A 23386-nucleotide genomic window follows, 5' to 3' on the forward strand; every position below is an offset into this window, starting at 1 on the left:
AACTGTCTTCCTGTGTCTATACAAAAAGAACATTGCTCTAAAATTAAAATATGCATAGGACAGAAAGGAAAGAGAAAAGCAGCATTTCACTTAAACAAAATCCAGAGCCATCAGAAGGTCTGATTTTACAAGTCACCATGTTTGATATGAAGATATTTGTGACTAACAGGGGAAGAAGAACACAAAGGAGAGGTTAAAGATAAACACAGATGGGGCTGGAGATATAGCACAGTGGATAGGTGCATTTGCCTTGCACGCAGCTGACCCGGGTTTAATTCCCAGCATCCCATATGGTCCCCTGAGCACTGCCAGGAGTAGCTCCTGAGTGCAGAGCCAGGAGTAACCTCCGTTTATCGCCAGGTGTGATCCCCCCAAAAAGCAAAATAAATAAATAAAGATAAACAGAGAATTGGGAGTGCCCCAGTGGAATTGGGTGTGCCTCAGGAGCAAGCACTGTGGTGGGTATAATTCAATTACCTAAGTTCCCTGCTGAGGAGAAAGGACAACCCAATGTTAAGCCTAAAATGCTTGGAACTATAATTCAACACTTTTTGTTTCATGCTGTTGTTGTTTTTGGCTTTGGTGCCACACCTGGTGGTGCTCAGGGCTTACTCCTGGCTCTGCACTCAGGGATCACTCCTGGCAGTGCTCAGGGGACCCGATGGGATGCCAGGGATAGAACCTGGGTTGGCAGCATGCAAGGTAAGTGCCCTCCCCGCTGTACTATCATTCTGGCCCATTTCACCCGTTTGTATCAACCCTCCCTCCATCAGAGTCGGTTTGAAGTTTGCTTGTGGGCTGGTTGTTGTTACACATCTTTAGGCAGAACTTCACAGAGGCCAGGAGGGGCTGTTTTCTTTGCTTTGGGTGTTGGGGGATCACACCCCGCAGTGCTTTCTGGCTCAGCACTCAGGGATCATACCTGGTGGTACTCAGGGGACACTATGGGGAGTCAGGAATTTAACCCAGGTCAGCCACGTGCGAGCACCCTCCCCTCTGTACTACCGCTCTTGTCCCCCAAAGCAAAACTTTCTAGCGGTAGCATGTTTTTATAAAGCTTTGCCCTGTTGGGTAATTGGTTTCCCAGAACTAAGAACCCAGACAGGAAAGAGGGGAGAAAGGTCAGGTTCTTGCCCGCACTTGGCAGTTTTCAGACGAGTTAGTTCCCCAAACTACACAGGCAAGAGGTTGCTGCCACTCCACTGATTGTGAATTTTGCACGCTGGGGTGTTTCTCTCTGACCAGCAAAATCTCTTTGAATTGACCCCTTAACCCCCTGTCAGTGTCTCACCGGTCCCCTGGGGCCAAATCCTGGAACCCTAAGTTGCTCAGGGCTCCCCCTTGTACCTTTGCACCCTGCCCTGGGCCAAGCAGCCCCTGGTTCCTGCTAAGCAGGATCTCACCACAAGTGAAGAAATCCATCTTTTCTTCATCTCGCCTCTTTTGAAAACATCTCAGACCTACAGAAATTGCGAAATTGCTTACAATGAGCATCCATAGATCCTTCATCTAAGGTTGGGGTCAGCCAGCTAGTTGCTCTAAGCCTATATTTTTGTCAATAAAGTTTTGTTGGTACATGGCTATGCCCATATTTATATACGTTCCCACGGTTCCACCCCCCCTCTAAAACCTGCTAGTCTCAATAAAGTTTTATTGACACCCAACCACGCCCACCTCATTTGCATGGTGAGCTGGGCGTCTCAGTAACGCTTTGCTGGCACAAGCCACGTGCACTTATTTACATATTGTGCCAGGTGGCCTGATTTTATCAATAAAATTTACTGGCACGTGGTTGTTGCCTCTCCCCCAGGTGGCTTTTCACTCTTTGATGCGTACCCCACCCTCCTCTGAGCACTGTCAAACTTGTGCGAAAGTCACAGCTAGTTGGGCAGGACACACACACACACACGCACACAAACGCACTAGCTTGTGTCAGCCGACTGCAGCCCTCTGGTGGGTGTGGCCGCCCCCAAACTACTTGGAGACGCGCACGGCGGTGTTTGCTTTGATGGCAGTCTCAGCGTCACCCAGAACCTCCCCCCCCCCCCCCCCCCCCCCCGGGTTCGAAAACGCTGAGCTGTTGCTTCCAGCCCCAGACCGCGGGCGTACACCGCAGCGGCGCCTGCTCGCGTGCTCCATGTCTGCTTGGCTCCGTCTTTCATCGAACCTGCGGTTTGTACTTTTGTTTTTTTACGTTCCACCCCTCTCCCCCTTGTGCTGCAGTGGCCAGCATCAGGGTTCACACACTCGCCCGGCTGCTGTGCTCGCAGTTTTCGCTGAGGTGCTTGCAGGGGTCACACAGGGGGCTGCGGTGCTCCCCCAAGTTTGCCTTCTTTCTTCAGGGGGGGTGCTTGCTCAGGAGCTGGCTGAGAGCACTCTCTTAGTGGAGGCAGAGAAGTTATGGGTGTGGGGCCCGAGCAGTAGGACAGCGGGGAGGATGCTTGCTTGTTTCACATGTGGCGGACCTGGGTTCCATCCCTGGCACTCCACAGGGTCCCCTGAACCCGCCAGGAGTGAACCCTCAGCAGTGCCCCTCCCCCCCAAAGAAAAAAAATGTTGTGGCTGTGGTTCCCACTAGGGGTCGCTGCAGTGCTCACACCTTGCTCATGGGGTCACCCTTCCTGGCCCTGGCATTTGTAGAGCTTTGTAGCTGAAATCACACCTTGTTGTTGTTTCTGTTTTTGCTTGGGGACCACACCCGGTGATGCTCAGGGCTTACTCCTGGCTCTGCGCTCCAGGAATTAGTCCTGGTGGTGCTTGGGGAATCCTATGGGTTGCCAGGGATTGAACCCAGGTCAGTCATGTGCAAGGCAAATGCCCTTCCTGCTGTACTATGGTTCCGGCCCCCTCTCGCCCCTCCTGGCTCTCACACCCCTGGCTGCAGTGTGGCCAGAGATAGCCACCTATGGCACCAGAGATCACAGAGAAGAAAGCTGCCAGGCTCAAACAGCAGAGCTCTCGGCATCGTACTCATGTGTGGCACCAGGGATTTGAACTTATGACCACACACTTGCAAGGCAGGAGCACTAAACCCTAGGCTATTCCTTCAGATCCCACGCTGGAAGCTTAGGCTGTTTCCCAGGTATATTCCATCTTTTTTTTTCCTTTTTGTGTTACACCCGGCAAGGCACAGGGGTTACTCCTGGCTCATGCACTCAGGAATACTCCTGGCGGGGCTCGGGGGACCCTATGGGATGCTGGGAATCAAACCCAGGTCTGCTGCATGCAAGGCAAACGCCATAGGCACTGTACTATCACTCCAGCCCCATTCTTTTTTTCTTTTATCATTTTTTCATTCTTAGGCCCAAGAGATAGTACAGCAGGTAGGTAGTCAGCCTTGCACACGGCTGATCCAGATTTAATCTGACATCACATAGGGTCCCCAGAGCACTACCAAGAGTAGTCCCTGAGCACTAGCAGGTGTAACCCAAAAAGAAAAAACTAAAACTTTTTTTGAGGGGGAGTGGAGTTGGAACACCGGATGGTACTCAGGACTTACTCCTGGCTCTGTGTACAGAGGACTCTGTGCTCAGGGAACCCTGTGGGGGTACCAGGGATTGAACTTGGGTTGGACGTGTGCAAGGCCAGCACCTAAACCCCTGTTCTGTTTTTAGCCCTATCTCTGGGGCTCACTCCATGCCACTCCCAGAGACCTCTCTCATTCCTTCTCCAGCCAGTGTCGCTCTTTGCCAGGCAAACTCTTGTCCTCTCCCTGTGGTTAGACATTTGCCCTGATTCTACCATTTTGTTTTTGCAAAAAGTGTTTTAATGGATTACATTTAGTGTCGATTCATTTAGTGTACAGCTATGCCTTTGAGTGAATTTTGGGGGGTGAGGATCGCCATTTGCCACATGGGGAATACCCATGAAATTCAGCAAGGTCTAATGCTCACAGCCTGGCCCCTGCCAGAGTTCATGGTAGAAGGACATGGCTACGAGTAGCCTGAGAGATAGTACAATGGGGAGGGCGCTTGCCTTGAACGCAGCTGATCCAGGTTCGATACCTGGCATCCCATGAGGTCCCCTGAGCACCAGCAGGAGTGATTCCTGAATGCAAAGCCAGGAGAAACTGCTAAGTATCGCCAGGTGTGATTCTTGACTGAAAGAAAGAAAGAAAGAAAAGAAAGAAAGAAAGAAAGAGAAAAGAGGGAGGGGAGGGGAGGAGAGGAGAGGAGAGGAGAATGGATATAGCGACCCAATCTTGCCCTCATAGTCAGCCTGCACTGCTCTTTCGGTGTCTCTATGGGGGAGTGTTATTCAGGGCTATCTGAGCTGGGGGACATAAATTACTGGGGCCCAGCTCCATATGGGGTTCAGGTTGGGATGGATCCAGGCTCTGTCCAGGGGTTGAATTTCAGCCAGGTTCAGGGTTGGGGGTTATTGAGATCCCAGCAAGGTGAGGGTTCATTCTGAGCTCAGAACTCAGCAGGGCATGGGGCTTGGTCTCAGCACCCAGACTTCGGGGATGCGTCTGTCAGTGGTCGAGGCTGGCCCCGGGCTGAGCTGCTGTGGGCTGGCACCTGGGCAGACATGGCCCCTTCCCACATTCAGCACCTCCTGTCCCTTAATGCAGGGCTCCCCAACTTCCCTCCAGCCGGGCTTCTTCTACAACAGCGATCAAAGACTGGGGTGTGTCGAGGAGCACTGAGACCTCCCAAGTCCTGCCCCTGGGGGAATTCCTGGGCCCCTCCTGTGCCTGAGGGTGAAGGAAAGGGCTGTGCAGAGATAAGATAAAGTTCACAACCACTTGCTGATAAATCTGTTCAGACCCCACTGCGCCCCCCTGCTGGCGAACCTGCCTAAAGCCCCTCTACAGTGCCTGTCTGGCAATCCTGTCCAGTCCCCCCCACCCTCTACAGCGCCCCCTGCTGTCAAAACTGTCCAGACCTCTATTACAGCATCCCCTGCTGGTGAACCTGTCCAGACCCCACAGCATCTCCTGCAGGTAAGCCTGCCAGACCCCCCAAAGTCCCCTGTGCCACACCCACAGTCCCCTGCTGTGCACCCCTAGCGCACCCCCCCCCACACACGCCAGCTTTTTCAGAGAGGACTGGCAGCATAGGAAGGAAAGTAAAGACCCCGTCACCTGATTTTGCCTCCACTCTCTACCTTCAGACCCCCAGACAGGGCCATGCCTCCCCCCTCAGACCCTCAGGGAGGGCCTGTGCCTGCCTCCTCAGACCCCCCAAAGCAGGCCTGTGCCTTCCCCCCGCAGACCCTCAGGGCATGTCTGTGCCTCCTCCATCAGACCCCTGGTCTAGTAGGTCTATTCATGTCGGTTCTGGGACCTGCTGCTGCCTTCCAGGCCTCAGTTTCCCTTTCTGTGGCTGGATTGCCACAGGGGTCCCTGACCCAGTGGCGAGGGGGAAGAGGGGCACTCTCCCTCCCCATGAAGCGGGCAGCTGGTCGTGCCCCTGGAAGCACCTACTTCTCCGAAATTTCGAAGAACAGGTTCACCGGGTGGGGGATGGCTTTAGCGAGGGCAGGCAGGCTGTAGGGGTGGGTTCGGGGGGGGGGGGCCCAGGAGGCACAGAGGGGCCACAGGGAATCTACTTCCTCTCGGTGGGGGGAGGGGGGGAAGGGCGGGGGTGCCCATCCCGCTGGCTTTTGAGGGCCGGAAGGGGACCAGCCTGGGGTGGGAGAGATCACACCCGTTGCTGCTGAGGAGGCCGTTGGACCGTGGGCCCCTCCCCACCCACCCACCCACCGCAGCCACACCCCCACCCTGGGGGGGCCCTCCTCCATGCCCACCGCAGCCACACCCCCCACCCGCGGGGGGGCACCTTGACACAACAGGAAATTTCGAATAACAGGAAACCCAGCATCGAAAGAGGGTGGAGGGAGAGCACCAAGGGAGTGAGGAGCAGCGCGCAGGGCAGGGTTATTCATTTGTTTTGCACCTGGGACAGAGAGAGAGAGAGAGAGAGAGAGAGAGAGAGAGAGAGAGAGAGAGAGAGAGAGAGAGAGAGAGAGAGAGAGAGAGAGAGAGAGAGAGAGAGAGAGAGAGAGGGGCAGGGGGTGCTGTTCAGCCTGGCCGGGCCATGAACGGCACCGCCGCCCTGGAGTCCTGCCTGCAGCTGGCGGCCCGGGGACACAGCCGCCTCCTGCTGCTGCATTACAACCACTCGGGGCGCCTGGCGGGCCGCGGGGGCCCCGGCGGCGGCGGCGCGGAGCCGGCGGGCGGCGTGGGCGTGCTGCGCGGCCTCTTCGTGGCGGTCAGCTGCCTGGTGGTGCTGGAGAACCTGCTGGTGCTCGCGGCCATCGTGCTCCGCCTGCGCTCGCGCCGCTGGGTGTACTACTGCCTGCTCAACATCGCGCTCAGCGACCTGCTGACGGGCGCCGCGTACCTGGCCAACGTGCTGCTGTCGGGCGCGCGCACCTTCCGCCTGGCGCCCGAGCAGTGGTTCCTGCGCGAGGGGCTGCTCTTCACGGCGCTGGCCGCGTCCACCTTCAGCCTGCTCTTCACGGCGGCCGAGCGCTTCGCCACCATGGTGCGGCCGGTGGCCGAGAGCCGCGCCACCAAGACGGGCCGCGTGTACGGGCTCATCGGGCTGTGCTGGCTGCTGGCCGCGCTGCTGGGGGCTGCTGCCGCTCCTGGGCTGGAACTGCGTGTGCGCCTTCCCGCGCTGCTCCAGCCTGCTGCCGCTCTACGCCAAGGAGTACATCCTCTTCTGCGTGGCCGTCTTCGGCCTGGTGCTGGCGTCCATCCTGCTGCTCTACGGGGCCATCTTCCGCGTGGTGCGCGCCAACGGGCGCCAGGCGCCGCGGCCGGCCGCGCGGCGCAAGGCGCGCCGCCTGCTCGTCACCGTCCTGCTCATCCTGCTCGCCTTCGTGCTGTGCTGGGGGCCGCTCTTCGGCCTGCTGCTGGCCGACGTCTTCGGCTCCAACGTCTGGGCGCAGGAGTACCTGCGCGGCATGGACTGGATCCTGGCGCTGGCCGTGCTCAACTCGGCCGTCAACCCGCTCATCTACTCCTTCCGCAGCCGCGAGGTGTGCCGGGCCGTGCTGGGCTTCCTGTGCTGGGGCTGCCTCCGCCTGGGCCTGCGGGGCCCCCGGGACTGCCTGGTGCGCGCCGTCGAGGGCCCCGGAGGGGCGTCCACCACCGACAGCTCGCTGCGGCCCCGTGACAGTTTCCGCGGCTCCCGCTCGCTCAGTTTCCGCATGCGGGAGCCACTGTCCAGCATCTCCAGCGTCCGGAGCGTCTGAGGGATGCGGGGACCGGAGCGGGGAGGCCCCGCAGCATCTCCAGCGTCCGGAGCGTCTGAGGGATGCGGGACCGGAGCGGGGAGGCCCCGCGGCATCTCCAGCGTCCGGAGCGTCTGGGGGATGTGGGGATCCGAGCGGGGGTGCCCCGCGGCATCTCCAGCGTCCGGAGCGGCTGAGGCATGCGGGGACCAGAGCAGGGACCCGTGCGGCATCTTGAGGGTCCAGGAACGTCTGATGGATGCAGGGACCTGCGCAGGGGCCCGTGCGGTATCTCCAGCATTCGGAACATCTGAGGGATGCAGGGACGGGATGCGGGGACCAGAGCGGGGGCCCGTGCAGCATCTCCAGTGTCCAGGAGCGTCTGAGGGACATCAGGGGCAGCGGGGACTGCAAAAGCAGGTTCCCGCTCTCTGCCAAAAGCCACAGTGGGGGCCCCCCTCTTCCTCTGTCTCTGCTGATTCTGGGCCAGTGCCAGCCCCTGTCTGGGGGCTCCCAGGCCGTCAGGGTGGGGAGGGGGGGCGCCATGGGTGGGGGCCCCAGCCCTGTGGACATTCATGGGGGCTGAGATGGCGGGAGCCCCCTGGGTCCTGCGTGTGCCCACCCGAGGGGGACACGGATGGGCAGCTCTGGGGTGCGGACTGTGAGTATGCAAATGAACTGTGAGTGCTAGGGGGTTTCCGGGGGTGGGGGCGGTGGGAAGCAGAGCAACTGAGGGATGCAGGTGACTGGCTGTGTGCAGATGTGACAGGCCTCCCTCTGGCCAAGGCTGGCCCAGGGCACGTAGCATTCTTGTCAGGTGTTTTTGTTCGTTTGTTTTGTTCTTCTGTTTTCCTTTTTGGGGTCACACTCAGCAATGCTCAGGGGTTACTCCTAGCTCTGCGCTCAGGAATAACTCCTGGCGGTGCTCAGGGGACCGTATGGGATGCTGGGGATTGAACTCAGGTCGGCCACATGAAAGGCGAACGCCCTCCTCGCTGTCCTGTCTCCCCTGCCCCTTGTCAGGATGTTCTGTACTCGCTCCGCGCTTGTTCCCCTATCTCTGGCCCAGTGACCTCCTGACCCCCTGGGGCCCAGTCTAGGGGACAGACGTGGGCGGCCACTCTGTGCAGTTCCCTGGAGCACGCATGGCCTTCCTGGGCTCCAATGTCCTTTGGGCCACCAGTCTGGGTGCTGTCATAGGAGGTGAAAAAAAAAATGGGGTAGGTCGCTCTGAGGTGACACATCCTGTATCTGATCAGGTCGGTTCCCCACCTCCTGAACTTCCTGGGATCCTTGACAGAGCCCGGGAGGGGGGATTTAAATGACTCAGAGGGCTGAAGGCCAGCCTTTGCATGTGGAAACCTGACACTCCAGGTCCCTGAGCACTGTGGGAGGAGTCCCGAGCACTGTGATGGGAGCACCTCCCCCAGTAAGAGAAGTTATCCTGATGCTCTCAGTGACCTACGGAATAGACAACACAGCACAAGACCCCCAGTGCTTAGGACTCAGTCTCTATCCTCCCCCTACCCCCCGAGATGCTTCTGGGATGCCACGGTTTCACTCTCTTCTTATCATGGTATGGGCCAGAACCGGTGGGTGGGCTTGGCTCAGGCCAGAATCTTACGGTTCTTGCAGTTCAAACCACTGAGTTTAGCACCATGGCTAGTGGGGTCTGGAGGTCTGGGCTTCTAGGTGAGGGGCACTGGGTGAACTCCAACTCTTCCACCTCCTCCAGCAAGCCCTGAAGCCACTGTGTGTGGGGGGGGGTGGCCCCACAAATGTCAAGAAAAAAAGCAGTTAAAAAAATAAAATCAAAGCGAAACGGCAGCTCGGAAGGCGGAAGGCAGATTCTTTGAGTCGTGCTTTTTCATTTTTATTTTTTCCTTTTTGGGTCACACCTGGCGATGCACAGGGGTTACTCTGGCTCTGCACTCAGGAATTAGTCCTGGCAGTGCTCGGGGGACCCTACGGGATGCTGGGAATCGAACCACGATTGGCCGCGTGCAAGGCAAATGCCCTCCCCGCTGTGCTATCGCTTGAGCACTTTTTTGTCATGCTGGCAGGATCTTGGCTCTCCAGGCTTGGGTTCTGACCCTCCTGGCTGGGTAAGGAGGCCGGGAGGGAGAGTGAGCCCTGCTGGTCTGGCTCTGGGGCTCGCAGCAGTGTTTGCACCCCAGTTTAAACAGGCTTGAACTATGACCTAGCTTATGATCTGCACCTTTTTATTGAGGGAGGGATTGGGGCCACACCTGGCAGTGCTCAGTGCTGACTCCTGGCTCTGCGCTCAGGGATCACTCCTGATGGTGTTTGGGGGACCTGATGGGGTGCCTGGGACCGAACCTGGGTCAGCCGTTTACAAGGCAAGCGCCTTCCTCACTGTCCCATCTCTTTGGTCCTCTGTATTGTACCTTTGAGGCATCTCCCTGGCCATGAGTATGTGGATTTTGTTTGTTTGTTTGTTTTTGTGGAGGGGTTTCACACCTGGCAGTGCTCAGGGGTTACTCCTGGCTCTGCACTCAGGGATCATTCCTGGCAGTGCTCTGGAAACCCTATGGAGTACTGGGACTCGAACCCAGGTCTGCCACATGCAAGGTCAAAGCTTGCCCCACTGTGCTATCACTCCGTCCCTGAGGATGGCAGTTTGTTATCTTTTTTCTGTTTTGGAGCCACACCCTGCGATGCTCAGGACTTAGTCCCTGGCTCTGCACTCAGGGATCACTCCTGGTGGTGCTCAGGGTACCCTATGGGATGCCAAGGATGGAAGTCGGGTCGGTCACGTGCAAGGAAGATGCCCTCTGCGCTGTCCTGTTGCTCCAACTCTCCCTCCCCCATTAGTTCTTCTCTTTTCTCTTTTGCTTGTCACTGCTGTGGTGACCCGGGGCTGGGGGTGGCCGTGCACCTCTGGTGGCACGTGAACACTGAGCTGTGGCTCCACAGGGCTTTGCACACTTGAACTGCTTTGCTTCTTCGCGGGCTGGCTGGGTTGTGACTCCTGTTTGTGGCTCATCTTTGGATGTAGTGTCGGTGGGTGGAGGGCCACGTACTGTAACTGCATCTCTCTCTGTGTCTGTCTGTCTGTCTCTCTCTCTCTCTCTCACACACACACACCCCAGTTCTGTGCATGCGCATGTGGGCAACGCTGGCTTCATCTCTACAAGGCAGTCACTGAGCCGTACCCTCAGGGTTCCTACACAGATATTCATAAAGGAATAGAACAGAGTCAGATGAAGAGACAGGGTGGCTGCGGGGGGTTGGGGAGGGGGGATGAATTTTTGTCTTGCATGAGGTTGACCCAGGTTCAATCCCTGGTATCCCATACTGTCCTTCGAGCCACCAGGAGTGACCCTTTAGTGCAGAGACAGGAATAAGCCAAGGAGCTTCGCTGGGTGTGTCCTCCAAACCAAACCAAACAAGAACAAACCAAAATCAAAACCAGAGAGGTGAGTTCACTTTACCCAAGGTCACACAGCAGGCAAGGGAAGGAAGTCATGTGATCAACAGTGCAAATGCCACCTGTCACCTGGGACAGAGAGGGAGGCCCAGGCCTTTAGGTGAGCACAGTGGATTCTGGAACGTCAGCTTGCCAGGCACAGGGAGGTGCATTCTGCATTCTCCGCCTCAGGCCTCTGTCTTCCCTTCTCTAAGAAATAGGTGGGAGTTACCAACGCCCCCCATGTCCCCCAGCCTTGAGGCAGTGAAGTCTTAGGGTTGCCGGTTTTCTTTAGTTTATGGGGGAATTAAACCCCGGGTCTCCTGGACCTCATGCTAGGTGGGTGCTCTACTGAGAAGCTCCTTCCCCTGCCTGAACAGGGATCACTCTCCTGCTTTTATTTTTGGTTTTTGGGCCACACCTTGAGACGTTTAGAACTGACTCCTGGTTCTGCACTCAGAGATCACTCCTGGCGAGCTTGAGGGATGCCATGGGATGCCGGATATCGAACTTGGATCAGCTGTGTGCAAGGCAAGCACCCTCCCCACTGAGCTACTGCTCTATCCCGTGCAGGCGTGAAGATAATCATGGTCTAGAAGAATATCTCACATAAAAGCAGCCTGGAGGCGGAGCCATAGTACAGCTGGGAGGGCGACTGCCTTGCATACCGTGATCTGGGTTTGATCCCTGGCATCCCGTATGGTCCCCTGAGCACCGCCTGAAATAAAGTAATTCCTGAGTTCAGAGCCAGGAGTAACCCCAGTGCATCGCCAGATGTGACCCAAAACGCCAAAAAAAAAAAAAAAAAAGTCTGGTGTGGGCAATTCTATCACTACCCAGTGCTGGAGGCTGATTCCAAGTACTGTTAGATCATTGCCTTGGCCCCTAAGGAAGCTTCTGTTCAGAATTCTTTCCTTTTTTTTTTTTGGCAGGGTGGTGTGGGGAGGGCCACATCTGGGGAAGGAGGGACGAGTGGTGGTGGCGTGCGGGGATGTAACTCCAGACTCCTCCTCATTCACACAAAGCATGCTCTCAGCCCTGTGAGTCGGTCTCTGGCTCTCCCTTGTCCATTCATTCATCCCAAGCAATGTCATCCGTCAAGGCTGGGGATAAAGATCAAGAGGTCTTGTAGGCTTGTGGCCGCGGGTTCAATTTCAAGATGCAAGATGCAAGACTATGACTTCAAAAAAAAAAGAGGCCCCCGCACTGTGTGCCGGGCCTCGAGTTAGGTTCTAGGCACACGTCACAACACAAAAGAGGCAAAATCCTCGTGAACTTCCACATCTTCTAATTTCCCTCGGGGATTTTCAATCATATATATATATATATTTTTTTTTTTTTTTGCTGAGCTTTGCCAAAAAGACTACAGTTCCCAGGATCCTGTGTGACAACGCAACGGGACTACAGTCCCCAGGATACCTAGCGCGGCTGTTTGCCCCACCCCCAATTTGCGTCCTTCCGGGTTGCAAGGTCACGTCCCTTCGCCTCTCGCCTTCCCCGCCCCCTCCTCCCCCAACAACTAAGTCAGGGTTTAAATAAGTTCTAGGGAATATAGCATTTTTAAGTTCCGTGTTTTCTGGAGTTCACGTGAAACTTCGTCAGCTTCCTGACAGTCCAAGTCCGGCTTCCAACCCGAGAGTCCGGGAGGCCGGGCCTACAGATCCCAGAGTTCCGCGCGCGGCGGAGGTGGAGAGACTACGATTCCCGGCAGGCTGTGCGGCCAGACGGGGCTGTCTCCCACAGTGCCCGAAGGACCCCGTGGGCTGCCCGGCGCGATGCCCGCAGGACCCCGGCGCCAACCCATGCCGAGGTGAGTCCGCGGGATCTGCCGCTGCTACCCCGTCCGCTCCCGGTCGCCGCCGCTGCCGCCTCGCGCGGCCCCGCCGCCAGCCAGGATGCTTGAGGAAGCGGGCGAGGTGCTGGAGAACATGCTGAAGGCGTCGTGCCTGCCGCTCGGCTTCATCGTCTTCCTGCCCGCCGTGCTGCTGCTGGTGGCGCCGCCGCTGCCGGCCGCCGAAGCGGCGCACGAGTTCACGGTCTACCGCATGCAGCAGTACGACCTGCAGGGCCAGCCGTACGGTGCGTGCCCGGCCCCCGCCGCTGCCGGCCTCCCCGAGCCGGTCCCCGAGCCCCTGACGCTTCCCGAGCCTCGGCCCGGCCCCGCGCCACGGGCTGTCCCGGCACCCCGACGCGACCTAGCTTCGAGCCCGCGCCGCTGCCGGTTCCCGAGCCCTGACCCGTCCCCGCGCCCTGGCCCGGCCTAGCCCCGAGCCTGTCCCCGCGCCTCGGTGTGTCCCCCGCGCCCCGGTTCGTCCCCGCGCCTGCCCCCGCGCCCTGGCGGGTCCCCGACGCTCCCTGGCCCGTCCCCGAACCTGTCCCCACGTCCCGGTCCGGCCCCGCGATCCGGCGTGTCCCTGCACCCCGGTCGGGACCCGAGCCCTGGCCTGTCCATCCTTAGGGTGCAGCAGCCCCGGCCTGACCCTGCACGGGCTCTACCTCCCTGAACCCCAGTTGCCCCCTGACGTTTGGACTCGCCCCACTGGTTGGTTGGTTGTAGCTGGCCCCAACTCGGCCCCTGTCCGCTCACGCCCCCACCCCCAGCCTCCTTGGGCCATATTCCCAACGTAGCGCCTGGCCTTGTCGCTAGTCCGTTTGCCTGTCGCCACCCACTCGTGTCCCTGGCCCATTTGGAGGCACGCCCGGCTCCCTGCCGGTTGCTGCCCCGTTCAGGGGACTGCCCAGCCCGCTCCCAGCGAGCAGCACCCGCATTCTGGCCATCTTCGCATTTGCACCCCCAACCCAGCTCCTCGCCAGGCCCCCCTCTCCGCCCTTAAGCCCGCCCTGTGCTCGTCCCACTAAAGTGTCTCAATCCCCGTCGCCTTCCTCCCTCATCCACACCCTCCCCACGCCGATCTTCTGAGCACACTTGACCCCTGCCCCCTGGGGCACCTCGGTGGTTTCATGCGCCACTTCTGGGAGCTCCCCCAGCTATAGCTGTGGCTGCGCTTCCAGAACTCTCTGGCCTCTTCTTTTCCTTCTCCTGGTGCTTTGGGTCCTGAAAAAGTCCGTACGGGACCCCACTCCCGCCAGGTGCTCGCGCAGCCCAGCCGCTGGGGTGCTCCAGGCTGTCGTGCAGTCCCTCCACGCCTAAAAGTTACTACCCTCACAGTCCCGGGTGCCCCTGGGCCCTGCGTGGGGGTGTCACTCTGGAGCGCAGCTGTGCTCCCGAGGTGCTGCTCTGTGCCCGCTGTCAGGGGATCAGAGTCACAGAGGTCTGTGTGTGATCAGCAGTGGGGGGACCTTTGATTGTGCCTCCCCTGGCCGTGCTCAGGGCTGGCACGGCTCAGGGGTGCCGGGAATCCAACTGGGTTAGCTGCTTGCAAGAGCAGCGCCCGCCCCGCCCCTGGGAGAGGGGCTTACCGGCCGCTGGCCAATAGGACCTTGAGGTCAGGTCAGCTGGGTGGGAGGGCAGGGCCAGCGTCCCCTCACTCTCAGCACCTCACCCTGGGGTCAGAGGAGGGCAGCGGCGCTGCTCCAGATTTTTCTAGAGCTTTCCTTTCCCCCTACCCCAGAGGAGGCCCTGGAGAGCAGCTCGGCGCAATTCTGGGTCACCGCCTCGTTTCCTGGGGCGGGGGGTGGGGGGGCAGCCTCCCCTGCGAGAGCTAGGAGTGCCGGTGTGGTGGGGGGTAGGGACACCGGGGTCCATCCTGGCAGACTGGGTGCCCCCAGCCCTCCTCCAGGCGCCTGTCCGATACCGAGATTTGTGCCCCCTCCCCTTCCTCTCCTGCTATCTGACCTGACAAGCTCTCCAGACCCTAGGGACGGGAGCCCCGTGGCGCCCCCCTCCCCACCCCACCCCGTGGGGAGCCATGCCAGGCGGGGGTGGCAGGGCTGGGCGTGCTGCGGGCCCCATGGCCCTGCCCTTGGGCCTCTCCTCTCCCTGACCACACCCGGCTCCCCGCCCCTGGGGCTCCCCTTTCCCAACTTCCGGTGCTCCCTGGTGGTTGAGCAACAGGTGTGGGGGGGGCAGGTGCTGGGTGCTGGGTGTGGGACTGGCCCTTCTTCCCCCCTCCTCCCTCCACTGCCTCTTGCAGGGGGTCGGGGCGGAGCCATAGAACCGCAAGGTCACCCTGATGGTGAAGGGGAGGGGTGGGGGGGGAGACTGAGCCCAGGGGGCCGGCTCTGCTCATCCTTCCTGGGCAGGCTGGGGTCGTCCTGGGGGGGGGGGGCGGCACCCGCAGGACCAGGATCCGAGATCTCCGCGGGGGCGGGCCAGGGGTGTCCCCTCTCCCTACCCCCCCAGCCTGAGCGCCCTCCCCCCGCCCGGCCCCCTCCGCAGGCACCCGGAACGCCGTGCTGAACACGGAGGCGCGCACGGTGGACGCGGACGTGCTGAGCCGGCGCTGCGTGCTCATGCGGCTGCTCGACTTCTCCTACGAGCGCTACCAGCGCGCGCTGCGCCAGTCGGCCGGGGCCGTGGTCATCATCCTGCCGCGCGCCATGGCCGCCGTGCCCCAGGACGTGATCCGCGTGAGCGCCCGCGCCGGGGGGTGGGGGCTCCCTAGCAGCCCTCCCTGGGTCTCAGGGGTCCCCGCGTCCCCCACCCCCAGGGATCCAGGGTTCCTGCCCCTCCACCACCCCAACCCCTTGTCCCTGCCCCCTGGGTCCTTGCCCCTCCCCGGGCTTCCCTCCCCTTTCTCCCCTCCCCGTTTTGCCCCCTCCCCCAGGGCTGGGCTGAGGGAGGGGAGACAGGACCTGGGACGTGCGAGGGGCAGGGGTGTCCCCTCCCCCGGACCCACGCCGGCCTGAGCGCCCCCCTCCCTTTGTCCCTGCGCAGCAATTCATGGAGATCGAGCCTGAGATGCTGGCCATGGAGACCCTGGTGCCCGTGTACTTCGCGGTGGAGGACGACGCCCTGCTGTCCATCTACGAGCAGACGCAGGCCGCCTCTGCCTCGCAGGGCTCCGCCTCGGCCGCTGAAGGTGGGGTGTCCGCCCCCCCACCTAGATGCGATGCGTGGTCTGCTCCAGCAGTGCGGGGGCAGAGCTGGGGTCCACCGAGAGTGTAAGAAATAGGGAAACTGGCTGGGTCCCTTTCCCTCCCTCAGGGCCTCTCCTGGTGTGGCCTGCCTGGCCCTTACTGGGCACTTCGTTCCCTGAATGAGCACCTCCTGCCGAACAGGGAGCCCAGCTGGGGTCAGGCGGCACCGGATTCCAGCCCAGTGTTGGAGCACTGCTAGTGTAGTTCAGGAAAGCCCCAGACTGTGGGGGCTAGTGGCCCCCCCTCGAGCAGCCCCTCGTCCTTGGATCCTTGTGAAGCCCTGGACTCCACTGGCTACAGATCGTGGGGTGGGGCTCCTGACTTTTGGAGGGGTACGCCCAGCAGTGCTCCTGGCTGACTCCTGACTCTGTGCTCAGGGCTGATCCCCGGTGGTGTTCAGGGGGACCCTCTGGGTTTCTGGGGCTCCAACCCGGGTCACCTGTATGCAAGGCAAGCACCCACCCCTCTGTGCTACAGCACCAGCTCCTCCACCCCCTGGTTTATTTTCAACTAAACCAAAAGACTGGATCACAGTTTGGAGGCAACTCGGGGTTCCTTCCTTCCTTCCATGCACCGCGAGTGAGATCCTGGGGTGCAGTTCTGTAGCCCCTGCAGAACTCAGGGCGACCTGGTGAAGCCGGTGACCCCAACTGCGCTTCCTGGCAGTAGGAGCCGGGCCCTGGCCGTGAGGTGCAGTGTGGGGGGGGGACAGCACACTTGGCTTGCAGGCCGCCACCCCCCACCCTCAGGGCTGCAGACCGAGTCCTGGAGCCCAGGTCATGGAGGTCCTGAGCGTGTCCCGCCCCCCCCCACCCCACCCCCCCGCTGTGGCGGTTTGGGGTGCTGACTCCCCTCTCCACCCCCCAGTACTGCTGCACACTGCCACTGCCAATGGTTTCCAGATGGTCAGCAGCGGCGTCCAGAGTAAGGCCGTGAGCGACTGGCTGATCACCAGCGTGGAGGTGGGTGAACCCCTCCTGCGCTCCCTGCATCCTCTCCTGTGCCCCAAACCCTCCCTCTCTTCCAGGCTTTCTGGTCTGGCACTGCCTCCCAGGGCAGGAGTGGGGACCCTGCAGGTGGGGGGTGATGGGCCTGCCTGGGGAGGGCCCCCTACTTCCTCCCTACACTCTCCCCCTGCCCCACCACCCGCACTGGCCAGAGGCTATACTGGTCCTGCTGTCTGCACCCAGAAAGTTGCAGAGCCGCTGGGTCCCTCGTGCTTTGGAGCCCTTGCCCAGAGGTGGAAACCCAGCAGGATGTGGCCCCCTGCTTGTTCTCTGAATAAAGCTTTATTGGCACATGGCCCTCACGTCGGGCCATCGTGCCCGTCTCTCCCCAGGGCCGGCTGACGGGGCTGGGCGGAGAGGACCTTCCCACCATCGTCATCGTGGCCCACTATGATGCCTTTGGGGTGGCTCCTGTACGTATCTGGGGGGCCCCTGATCACTGCACTCACCCAGTTTACAGACAGGTGGCAGAGAGGGACAGCACCTGTCCCGGGGCCCTAAGGGGGTGGTACAAGGACCTTGGTTGGTGTCCCTGATGCTGGACTGAAGTCTGAGTCCCACACCTCTCTGATCCGGTGTTTTTATTGGGGTTCCCTTGGACACTTCCAGGGAACCAGAACTTGGCAGATGAGATAGAAAATGAACCAAAGTGGAGGGGGACTGTGAGGGCAGGTCCAAGGGGCCGGGCAGATGCTTGGAGGAGAGCCCTTCCTTGACCACATGACCACACTGGAGGGGGGTGCAGGTGTGGGTTTAGGGGAGACCCTAGGCACAGGTCCAGGCTGCCTCAGCATGACCGTGCCCTATCTGTGGGGGTCGTAGGGGGTGGCCGTTTCAGCCCACTCTTGGCAGGGGGTGGGGGTGCTGTTCTGAATGTTTCTCACCCCTGGGAGCCGGCTCTAGGGTCCTTCTGGTTTTCCTCTGGGGGAGGGGACCCTGCCTCTCCCCCAGATTTCTGTGTTGCCTCCCCCACCTCGTACCAGCCATACCAGTGGGGCCCAGACAAGTCAGCGGAACTTTCATGCTCGGGGAGCACTCAGGAGGGAGCCTCCCCCACAGATTCCCCCCCCCCCCAACGCGCACACACGCCCCCAGGGGCTCTGCCTGCTCCGCCCTGCCCCCCAGCATGCCAGCCCGGGCGCCACCCTCCCGGGGTCTGAGGGCCCTGGGCGGGAGGGTGACGCTGGTCCCGGCCTCCCCACAGTGGCTGTCACTGGGCGCCGATTCCAACGGGAGCGGCATGTCGGTGTTGCTGGAGCTGGCGCGGCTCTTCTCGCGCCTCTACACCTACAAGCGCACGCACGCCGCGTAAGGCGCCCCCCTCCCCGCCCCGGGACAGCCTGCAGGGGGGAGGGGGCACCCCGACTCACCTGCCCAAGTGTCCCATCCCTCCCGCGCCAGGTACAACCTCTTGTTCTTCGCGTCCGGAGGGGGCAAGTTTAACTACCAGGGCACCAAGCGCTGGTTGGAGGATAACCTGGACCACACGGGTGAGCCCCGCAGCCGGTGGGGGTCCCGGGTCCCGCTCTCGCCCTGCCCCGCCTCACTCTCCCCACCCCGCAGATTCCAGCCTACTCCAGGACAACGTGGCCTTTGTCCTCTGCTTGGACACCCTGGGCCGCGGGGACGGTCTGCACCTGCACGTGTCCAAGCCGCCGCGGGAGGGTACGCTGCAGCATGCCTTCCTGCGGGAGCTGGAGCAGGTGATTAGCACACACCCCGTCCCCCAAGAGCCACCCCGGGCCCACTGGGGTGCCCACAGGGCCTCCAGATTGTGAGCCATCTCTGCACCTGGAACGGGGGGTCAGGGGGGTCCCTCTTATTAGCAGGGCACTTCAGGCACCTCTAGGGCCAGTGGAGCCCCATAATTATGCTCCCCCCCAGAGTTCCGGAGGGCTGGGAATGTTGCTGTGCCTGGTTCCCCTGGAGGGAGGGGACCCTGTGGGGTAGGCGGGGCTATGGGTGCAGCCTAACTGGAGGAGGAGGTGGGCGGGGCTTGGGGCAGGGCTCTGCATCCTAATTGGAGGAGCAGGTGGTGGGCGTGGCTGTAGATGCATCCTAACTGTAGAGCAGGCGCTGGGCGGGGCTATGGGTGCATCCTAATTGGAGGAGTGAACCCATGGGGCGGGGCTATCCATGCGTGCCAACTGGAGGAGGGGACGGTTCACACAGCCCTCCTCCATAGAGGGGCAGGGCCCCTTCAGGGGAAGGCTGACCCCTTGCCTTGCGCGCATATGCAGGTGGCTGCCCACCAGTTCCCCGAGGTACGCTTCTCCATGGTGCACAAGAAGATCAACTTGGCCGAGGACATGCTGGCCTGGGAGCACGAGCGCTTTGCCATTCGCCGGCTGCCGGCCTTCACGCTGTCCCACCTGGAGAGCCACCGCGACGGCCAGCGCAGCAGCATCATGGACGTGCGGTGAGCGCCCCGTCCCTGCTGCCGCGGAGCTCCGCCCTGGACAACAGTGACCGTCCCTGGGCCCCACACTCCACCGAGACCCCGTCCCTGCCAGGCTCAGGCCTGAACCGTGTCCCCTAGACGCCTCCTTGCTTGATGAGCCGGACCACAATGGGGCATCACCCTCTGGTCGGGGCATGGCACGTAGGGCGGTGCTGGGGATCCTGCCCGAAGCCTCGCGCTTTGCATGGCAGGTGTGTTGCCATGGAACCCCATCCCCCTGTCCCCCTGCCCCCTCCAGCCCCGCACTTCCCCTAACACCAGGAGGAACCCCGGGGAGGTGGAGAGATGCCACCTGCCATTCTGGGGGCGCGCTCACGTCCTCTGTCCTGCGTCTTTCCCTCCCAGGTCCCGGGTGGATTCGAAGATCCTAACCCGCAACACGCGGCTCATTGCCGAGGCCCTCACCCGGGTCATCTACAACCTCACTGAGAAGGTGGGGCTAACGCGGCCTGCGGACTGGGAGGCGGCCGCGGGGGTTCTTAGCCCCCACAGCGCCTGCTCAGGGGCTGGTGTCTTCTCTCTGCAGGGGACACCCCCAGACATGCCGGTCTTCACAGAGCAGATGGTAAGGGGAGTCCCAGGAGGGGGGGTCACGGAGTGGGGCGGGGTGCCGGGTTCCCAGCACAGGCTCCCACACTGATGGCCGTGTGGCAGGTACAACAGGAGCAGCTGGACTCGGTGATGGACTGGCTGACACAGCAGCCGCGGGCAGCACAGCTGGTGGACAAGGACAGCACGTTCCTGAGCACCCTGGAGCACCACCTGGGCCGCTACCTCAAGGAGGTCCGGCAGCACCACATCAAGGCGGACAAGCGGTGAGCGCCCAGCCCCGCCCCCGGGCCCCTGGGCCTCGCGCATGCGCACTCACGCTCCCCCAGCTCGGTGCCCCTAGAAGGTGCGGGCGCTGGGTAGGAGCAAAAGCCCAGTTCCAGCGGGCACCTGTGCCCTGAGCACTGTCAGGGCCCAGGCCCTACCAGCCCTGCCCACAGGCCTCCCCCACTACAAACACACTCCTTGTCATGACCACCCGTGGGTGCTGGGCAGATCAGCTGTGGGGCGGGGCCTGGGAGGAGCCTGAAGTCTCGTGCCCAAGGATGGGGCTTCCCTGGAGGGGACAGAGGCAGTCTCCGTCCCCGTGTCTGGGGGTTCCCGCCCTGCCCCGGCCAGTCTGCTGCCCAGCTGGCCCCCAAGAGAACGCTTCTCCCTAGGGATCCCGAGTTTGTCTTCTACGATCAGCTGAAGCAGGTGATGAACGCCTACAGGTGCGCCAACCCCCAACGTGGATTCTGCTGTAGGGGCGGATGGGGGGATTGCTTTGGCAGCCCCCAGCGCCCCTGACCCCCACTGTGACCCTCTTCTGATCCCCAGGGTCAAGCCGGCCATCTTTGACTTGCTGCTGGCGGTGTGCATCGGAGCCTACCTGGGCATGGCTTACACCGCAGTACAGGTGGGCTTGCCCTACTCGGCCTCACTGGCACCCTCCCACCGCCCACCCTATGGCACCGCCCCCTTCCTCTCTTTTTGATGTGGCCCCGCCCCCATTCCATGCCCCATCCTGCAGCCCCGCCCCTGCTGTTCTTGGCAACTTGTGGCCCTGCCCCACCATGTGGTTTCGCCCCGCCCTATGGCCCCGCCCCACCCTGTGGCCCTGCCCCACCTAGCTGCTCTCTTCTGCCTGTCCTCCCCGCCTCACCTGTGCCTTTGCTTCCCCCTCGCCCCCCAGCACTTCCATCTCCTGTATAAGACAGTACAGAGGCTGCTCCTGAAGGCCAAGACACAGTGAGCGAGACGTGGGCGCGTCGAGTCCCAAGGCTTCTGTGCCCCCCAGGATCCGGGGCCTCTTCCTGCCTGGCTTTTGGAAATGCAGCCACTGAGGATGCGAAGCTTTGGCTGGGGGCCCCTGGGGCCAGACTCGGACTTGGAAATAAGCCCTGTGAGGGGCCTCGGGATAGCTCACCGGGTGCTCTGCACGCGGAAGGCTAGATCCCTTGTCCCCCATCCTAGGACATCTGGAGCTTGGGGCCCCCTTACCCCAGCTGCCCTGCGGGGGCCACTCCCTGAGGCCCCAGCTCCTCTGTCCAAAGCCCCTATCCTCCCCCATGCACCTAAGACCACGGAGCCCCTCAGTGGCCCCCCCCCGGAACCCCTGGATGTTGGCACCCTGAGCTCAGCCCTTTTACCTCTACTCCCCAGGGCATCCCTCTGGCTCCTTGGAGCCCTTCACCGCCACCCAGGGCTCAGGCAGCCCCTCTGCAAAGCTTCTCGCACAAGCATCCCAGTCTCAGTTCCCTGGTGTGGTCGGGGGGTCACAGGGCAGGACTGACCTCAGGGAGACCTTGCGTGTCATTAATGAGCAATAGAAGCAGCGGAGTGCTGAGGGGGTGGGAAAGGGGGGGCTGCCAGGACAAACCCGCTCACTGCTGTCCCCGCCTCCACCCCAGAGCCGCAAACCGGTAGAGTCTGGCCCTACCCCCCCCCTGCCCCCCACTGCCTTTGCTGAGCCATCCCCGCCCATGAGCTCCACGTGGGGGGGCCCTACTGGCCCCCAGACTCTTGCTACCGGCCTCTTCCCTCTTGCTCTCTCCCCGGCTCCCCCAGAGACTGTTTGCTGGGTGCCAGCCACCCTGGGAGTTCAGGCTCGGGGCCCCTACCGGAGCTTCGGGGCTGGTCCATCTCCGGGCATGCAGGGCGGCGGACGATGAGTAAATAAAGCCATAACCAGTGACCTGCGTCTGTGTGTGAGAGAGAACAAGAGCCCTGTGTCCTGGATCCCTGAGATTCCGCCCAGGGAGGGCAGCACTGACCAGACAGGACTGTCCCCTGCAGAAGGTGCCCCCAGCACCCCTGTGTGTGCTCGCTCCCGGAGTGGGTTCTGGGATCCCCATAACTGCTGTCCAGAATTGTGGGTTTCCAGGGGTTCCCCAGCTTACGGGCCAGGTCAAAGCAGGTTTTGGGGATGCGGAGGACAGGCCACACAGACACTGGCGGCAGACTTGGGTGTGGGGAGGGGCTGGGGGCTTGGGGGGAGCAAGCACGCAGTGCCTTGGAGAGCCAGGGTGCCAGACTGGGTGACCGCTGCAGGGGTCCAGGCTGGGAAGGGGATGGCCAGAGAATGAAGGGCACAGGGACCTGCGGAGTCAGCAGCCGCTCGGTTCTCGGGGTCTCTGCTGGGGCCCCCTCACCCCAGCACATGCGCAGTTTCATCAGAGCCTCACTTGGCACTCAGCATCGCTCTCCATACCCTGCGTGGGGTTCCCCGGAAGGCTGCTGAAGCCCAGAGAAGTCAAGCGTCCTCCCTAGGGTCACAGCCCAGAGCACCTTTATGTCGATCAGGCAGCACTGGGGGCACCCTGCACCCCACCCCTGTGGTTCTCGCTGCCTGCAACATACTCCCTCCACCAACTCATGGGGTACCCCCCCGGATTGGGGAGACCCTAAGTTTCTGGCCCCTTGGCTTTGGGCTCTGACTGGCTCTCTGATCAGCTGCTCCACTCAGCGATGGACACTTCCCCAAGCCCCCACCCCCACCCCGGTGCCCCCCCACACTGGCATTTGAGCATTTAACTGGATTTGGAGGGCTATACCTGGCCAGCTCCGGGCCACGCTGTTGGGGATCAGGGACTGTGGGGACTGGCTGTGTCCACTCTCGGCTCTGGGAGCCACTCTCCAGCCCTATTTTATTTCTCTCTTTTCCTTTTATTTTTTCCTGGGGTCGGGGCCTCCCAAGGGTGGGGTGCTGTGGGGGGTGGGGGACCTGGGCCACCGCATTGGTGCTGGGGGCCTCCAGGCTGTTCCTCAGGGGACCCTGTGGAGCCAGAGTCAACTGCATGCAAGACAAGGGCCTCAGAGCTGGAGCGATAGCACAGTGGGTAGGGCGTTGTCTTGCACGCAGCCAACATGACCAACATAGGCTCGATTCCCAGCACCCCATATGGTCCCCTGAGCACCGCCAGGAGCTATTCCTGAGTGCATGAGCCAGGAGAAACCCCTAAGCATCGCTGGGTGTGACGCAAAAAAAAAAAAAAAACAAGGGCCTCAACGCTGTGCTCCCCAGCCCCCTTTCTCTTTTTTTTTGGGGGGGGGGCTGGCTACACCCAGCACAGGGCTGACTCCTGGCTCTGCACTGAGGGATCACTCCTGGCGGGGCTCAGGGGATCCAATTGGGGTGCTGGAATCAACCCCGAGTCAGCAGCATGTGAGGCAAGTGCCCTCCCCCACTGAACTCTCTCCAGCGGTGTGGGGTGCAGTGCGTGGGTGCGAGAT

General features: G+C 61.4%; 2 protein-coding genes across 2 annotated transcripts; both read left to right on the plus strand.

The window, feature by feature from the left end:
* Positions 1–6041: 6041 nt before the first annotated feature.
* Positions 6042–7241, plus strand: S1PR4 (sphingosine-1-phosphate receptor 4). Its single transcript, XM_056113290.1, is given in 2 exon segments — positions 6042–6578; positions 6580–7241. Coding segments are annotated over 2 exon segments (1164 nt in total). The 3' UTR covers positions 7207–7241.
* Positions 7242–12406: 5165 nt separating this feature from the next.
* Positions 12407–21824, plus strand: NCLN (nicalin). The gene is made up of 15 exons (XM_056112917.1): positions 12407–12694; positions 14955–15145; positions 15453–15597; positions 16523–16617; positions 16995–17075; positions 17867–17970; positions 18064–18152; positions 18226–18365; positions 18903–19081; positions 19469–19556; positions 19650–19688; positions 19778–19938; positions 20332–20385; positions 20492–20570; positions 20847–21824. Exons 1-15 carry the CDS (start codon positions 12511–12513, stop codon positions 20904–20906), a joined length of 1689 nt encoding a protein of 562 aa, XP_055968892.1. The 5' UTR covers positions 12407–12510; the 3' UTR covers positions 20907–21824.
* The last annotated feature ends 1562 nt before the right edge of the window (positions 21825–23386 follow it).

Source organism: Sorex fumeus, unplaced genomic scaffold, assembly GCF_029834395.1.
Source record: "Sorex fumeus unplaced genomic scaffold, SorFum_2.1 ptg000019l, whole genome shotgun sequence".
In the NCBI taxonomy this organism is placed as follows: Eukaryota; Metazoa; Chordata; class Mammalia; order Eulipotyphla; family Soricidae; genus Sorex; species Sorex fumeus.

Coding starts and splice junctions, on each gene's coding strand:
- NCLN (XM_056112917.1), top strand. CDS start 12,511: ATGCTTGAGGAAGCGGGCGAGGTGCTGGAGAACATGCTGAAGGCGTCG. Junction 15,598..16,522: donor CTCCGCCTCGGCCGCTGAAG/GTGGGGTGTCCG, acceptor TCCACCCCCCAG/TACTGCTGCACACTGCCACT. Junction 19,939..20,331: donor CACATCAAGGCGGACAAGCG/GTGAGCGCCCAG, acceptor GCTTCTCCCTAG/GGATCCCGAGTTTGTCTTCT.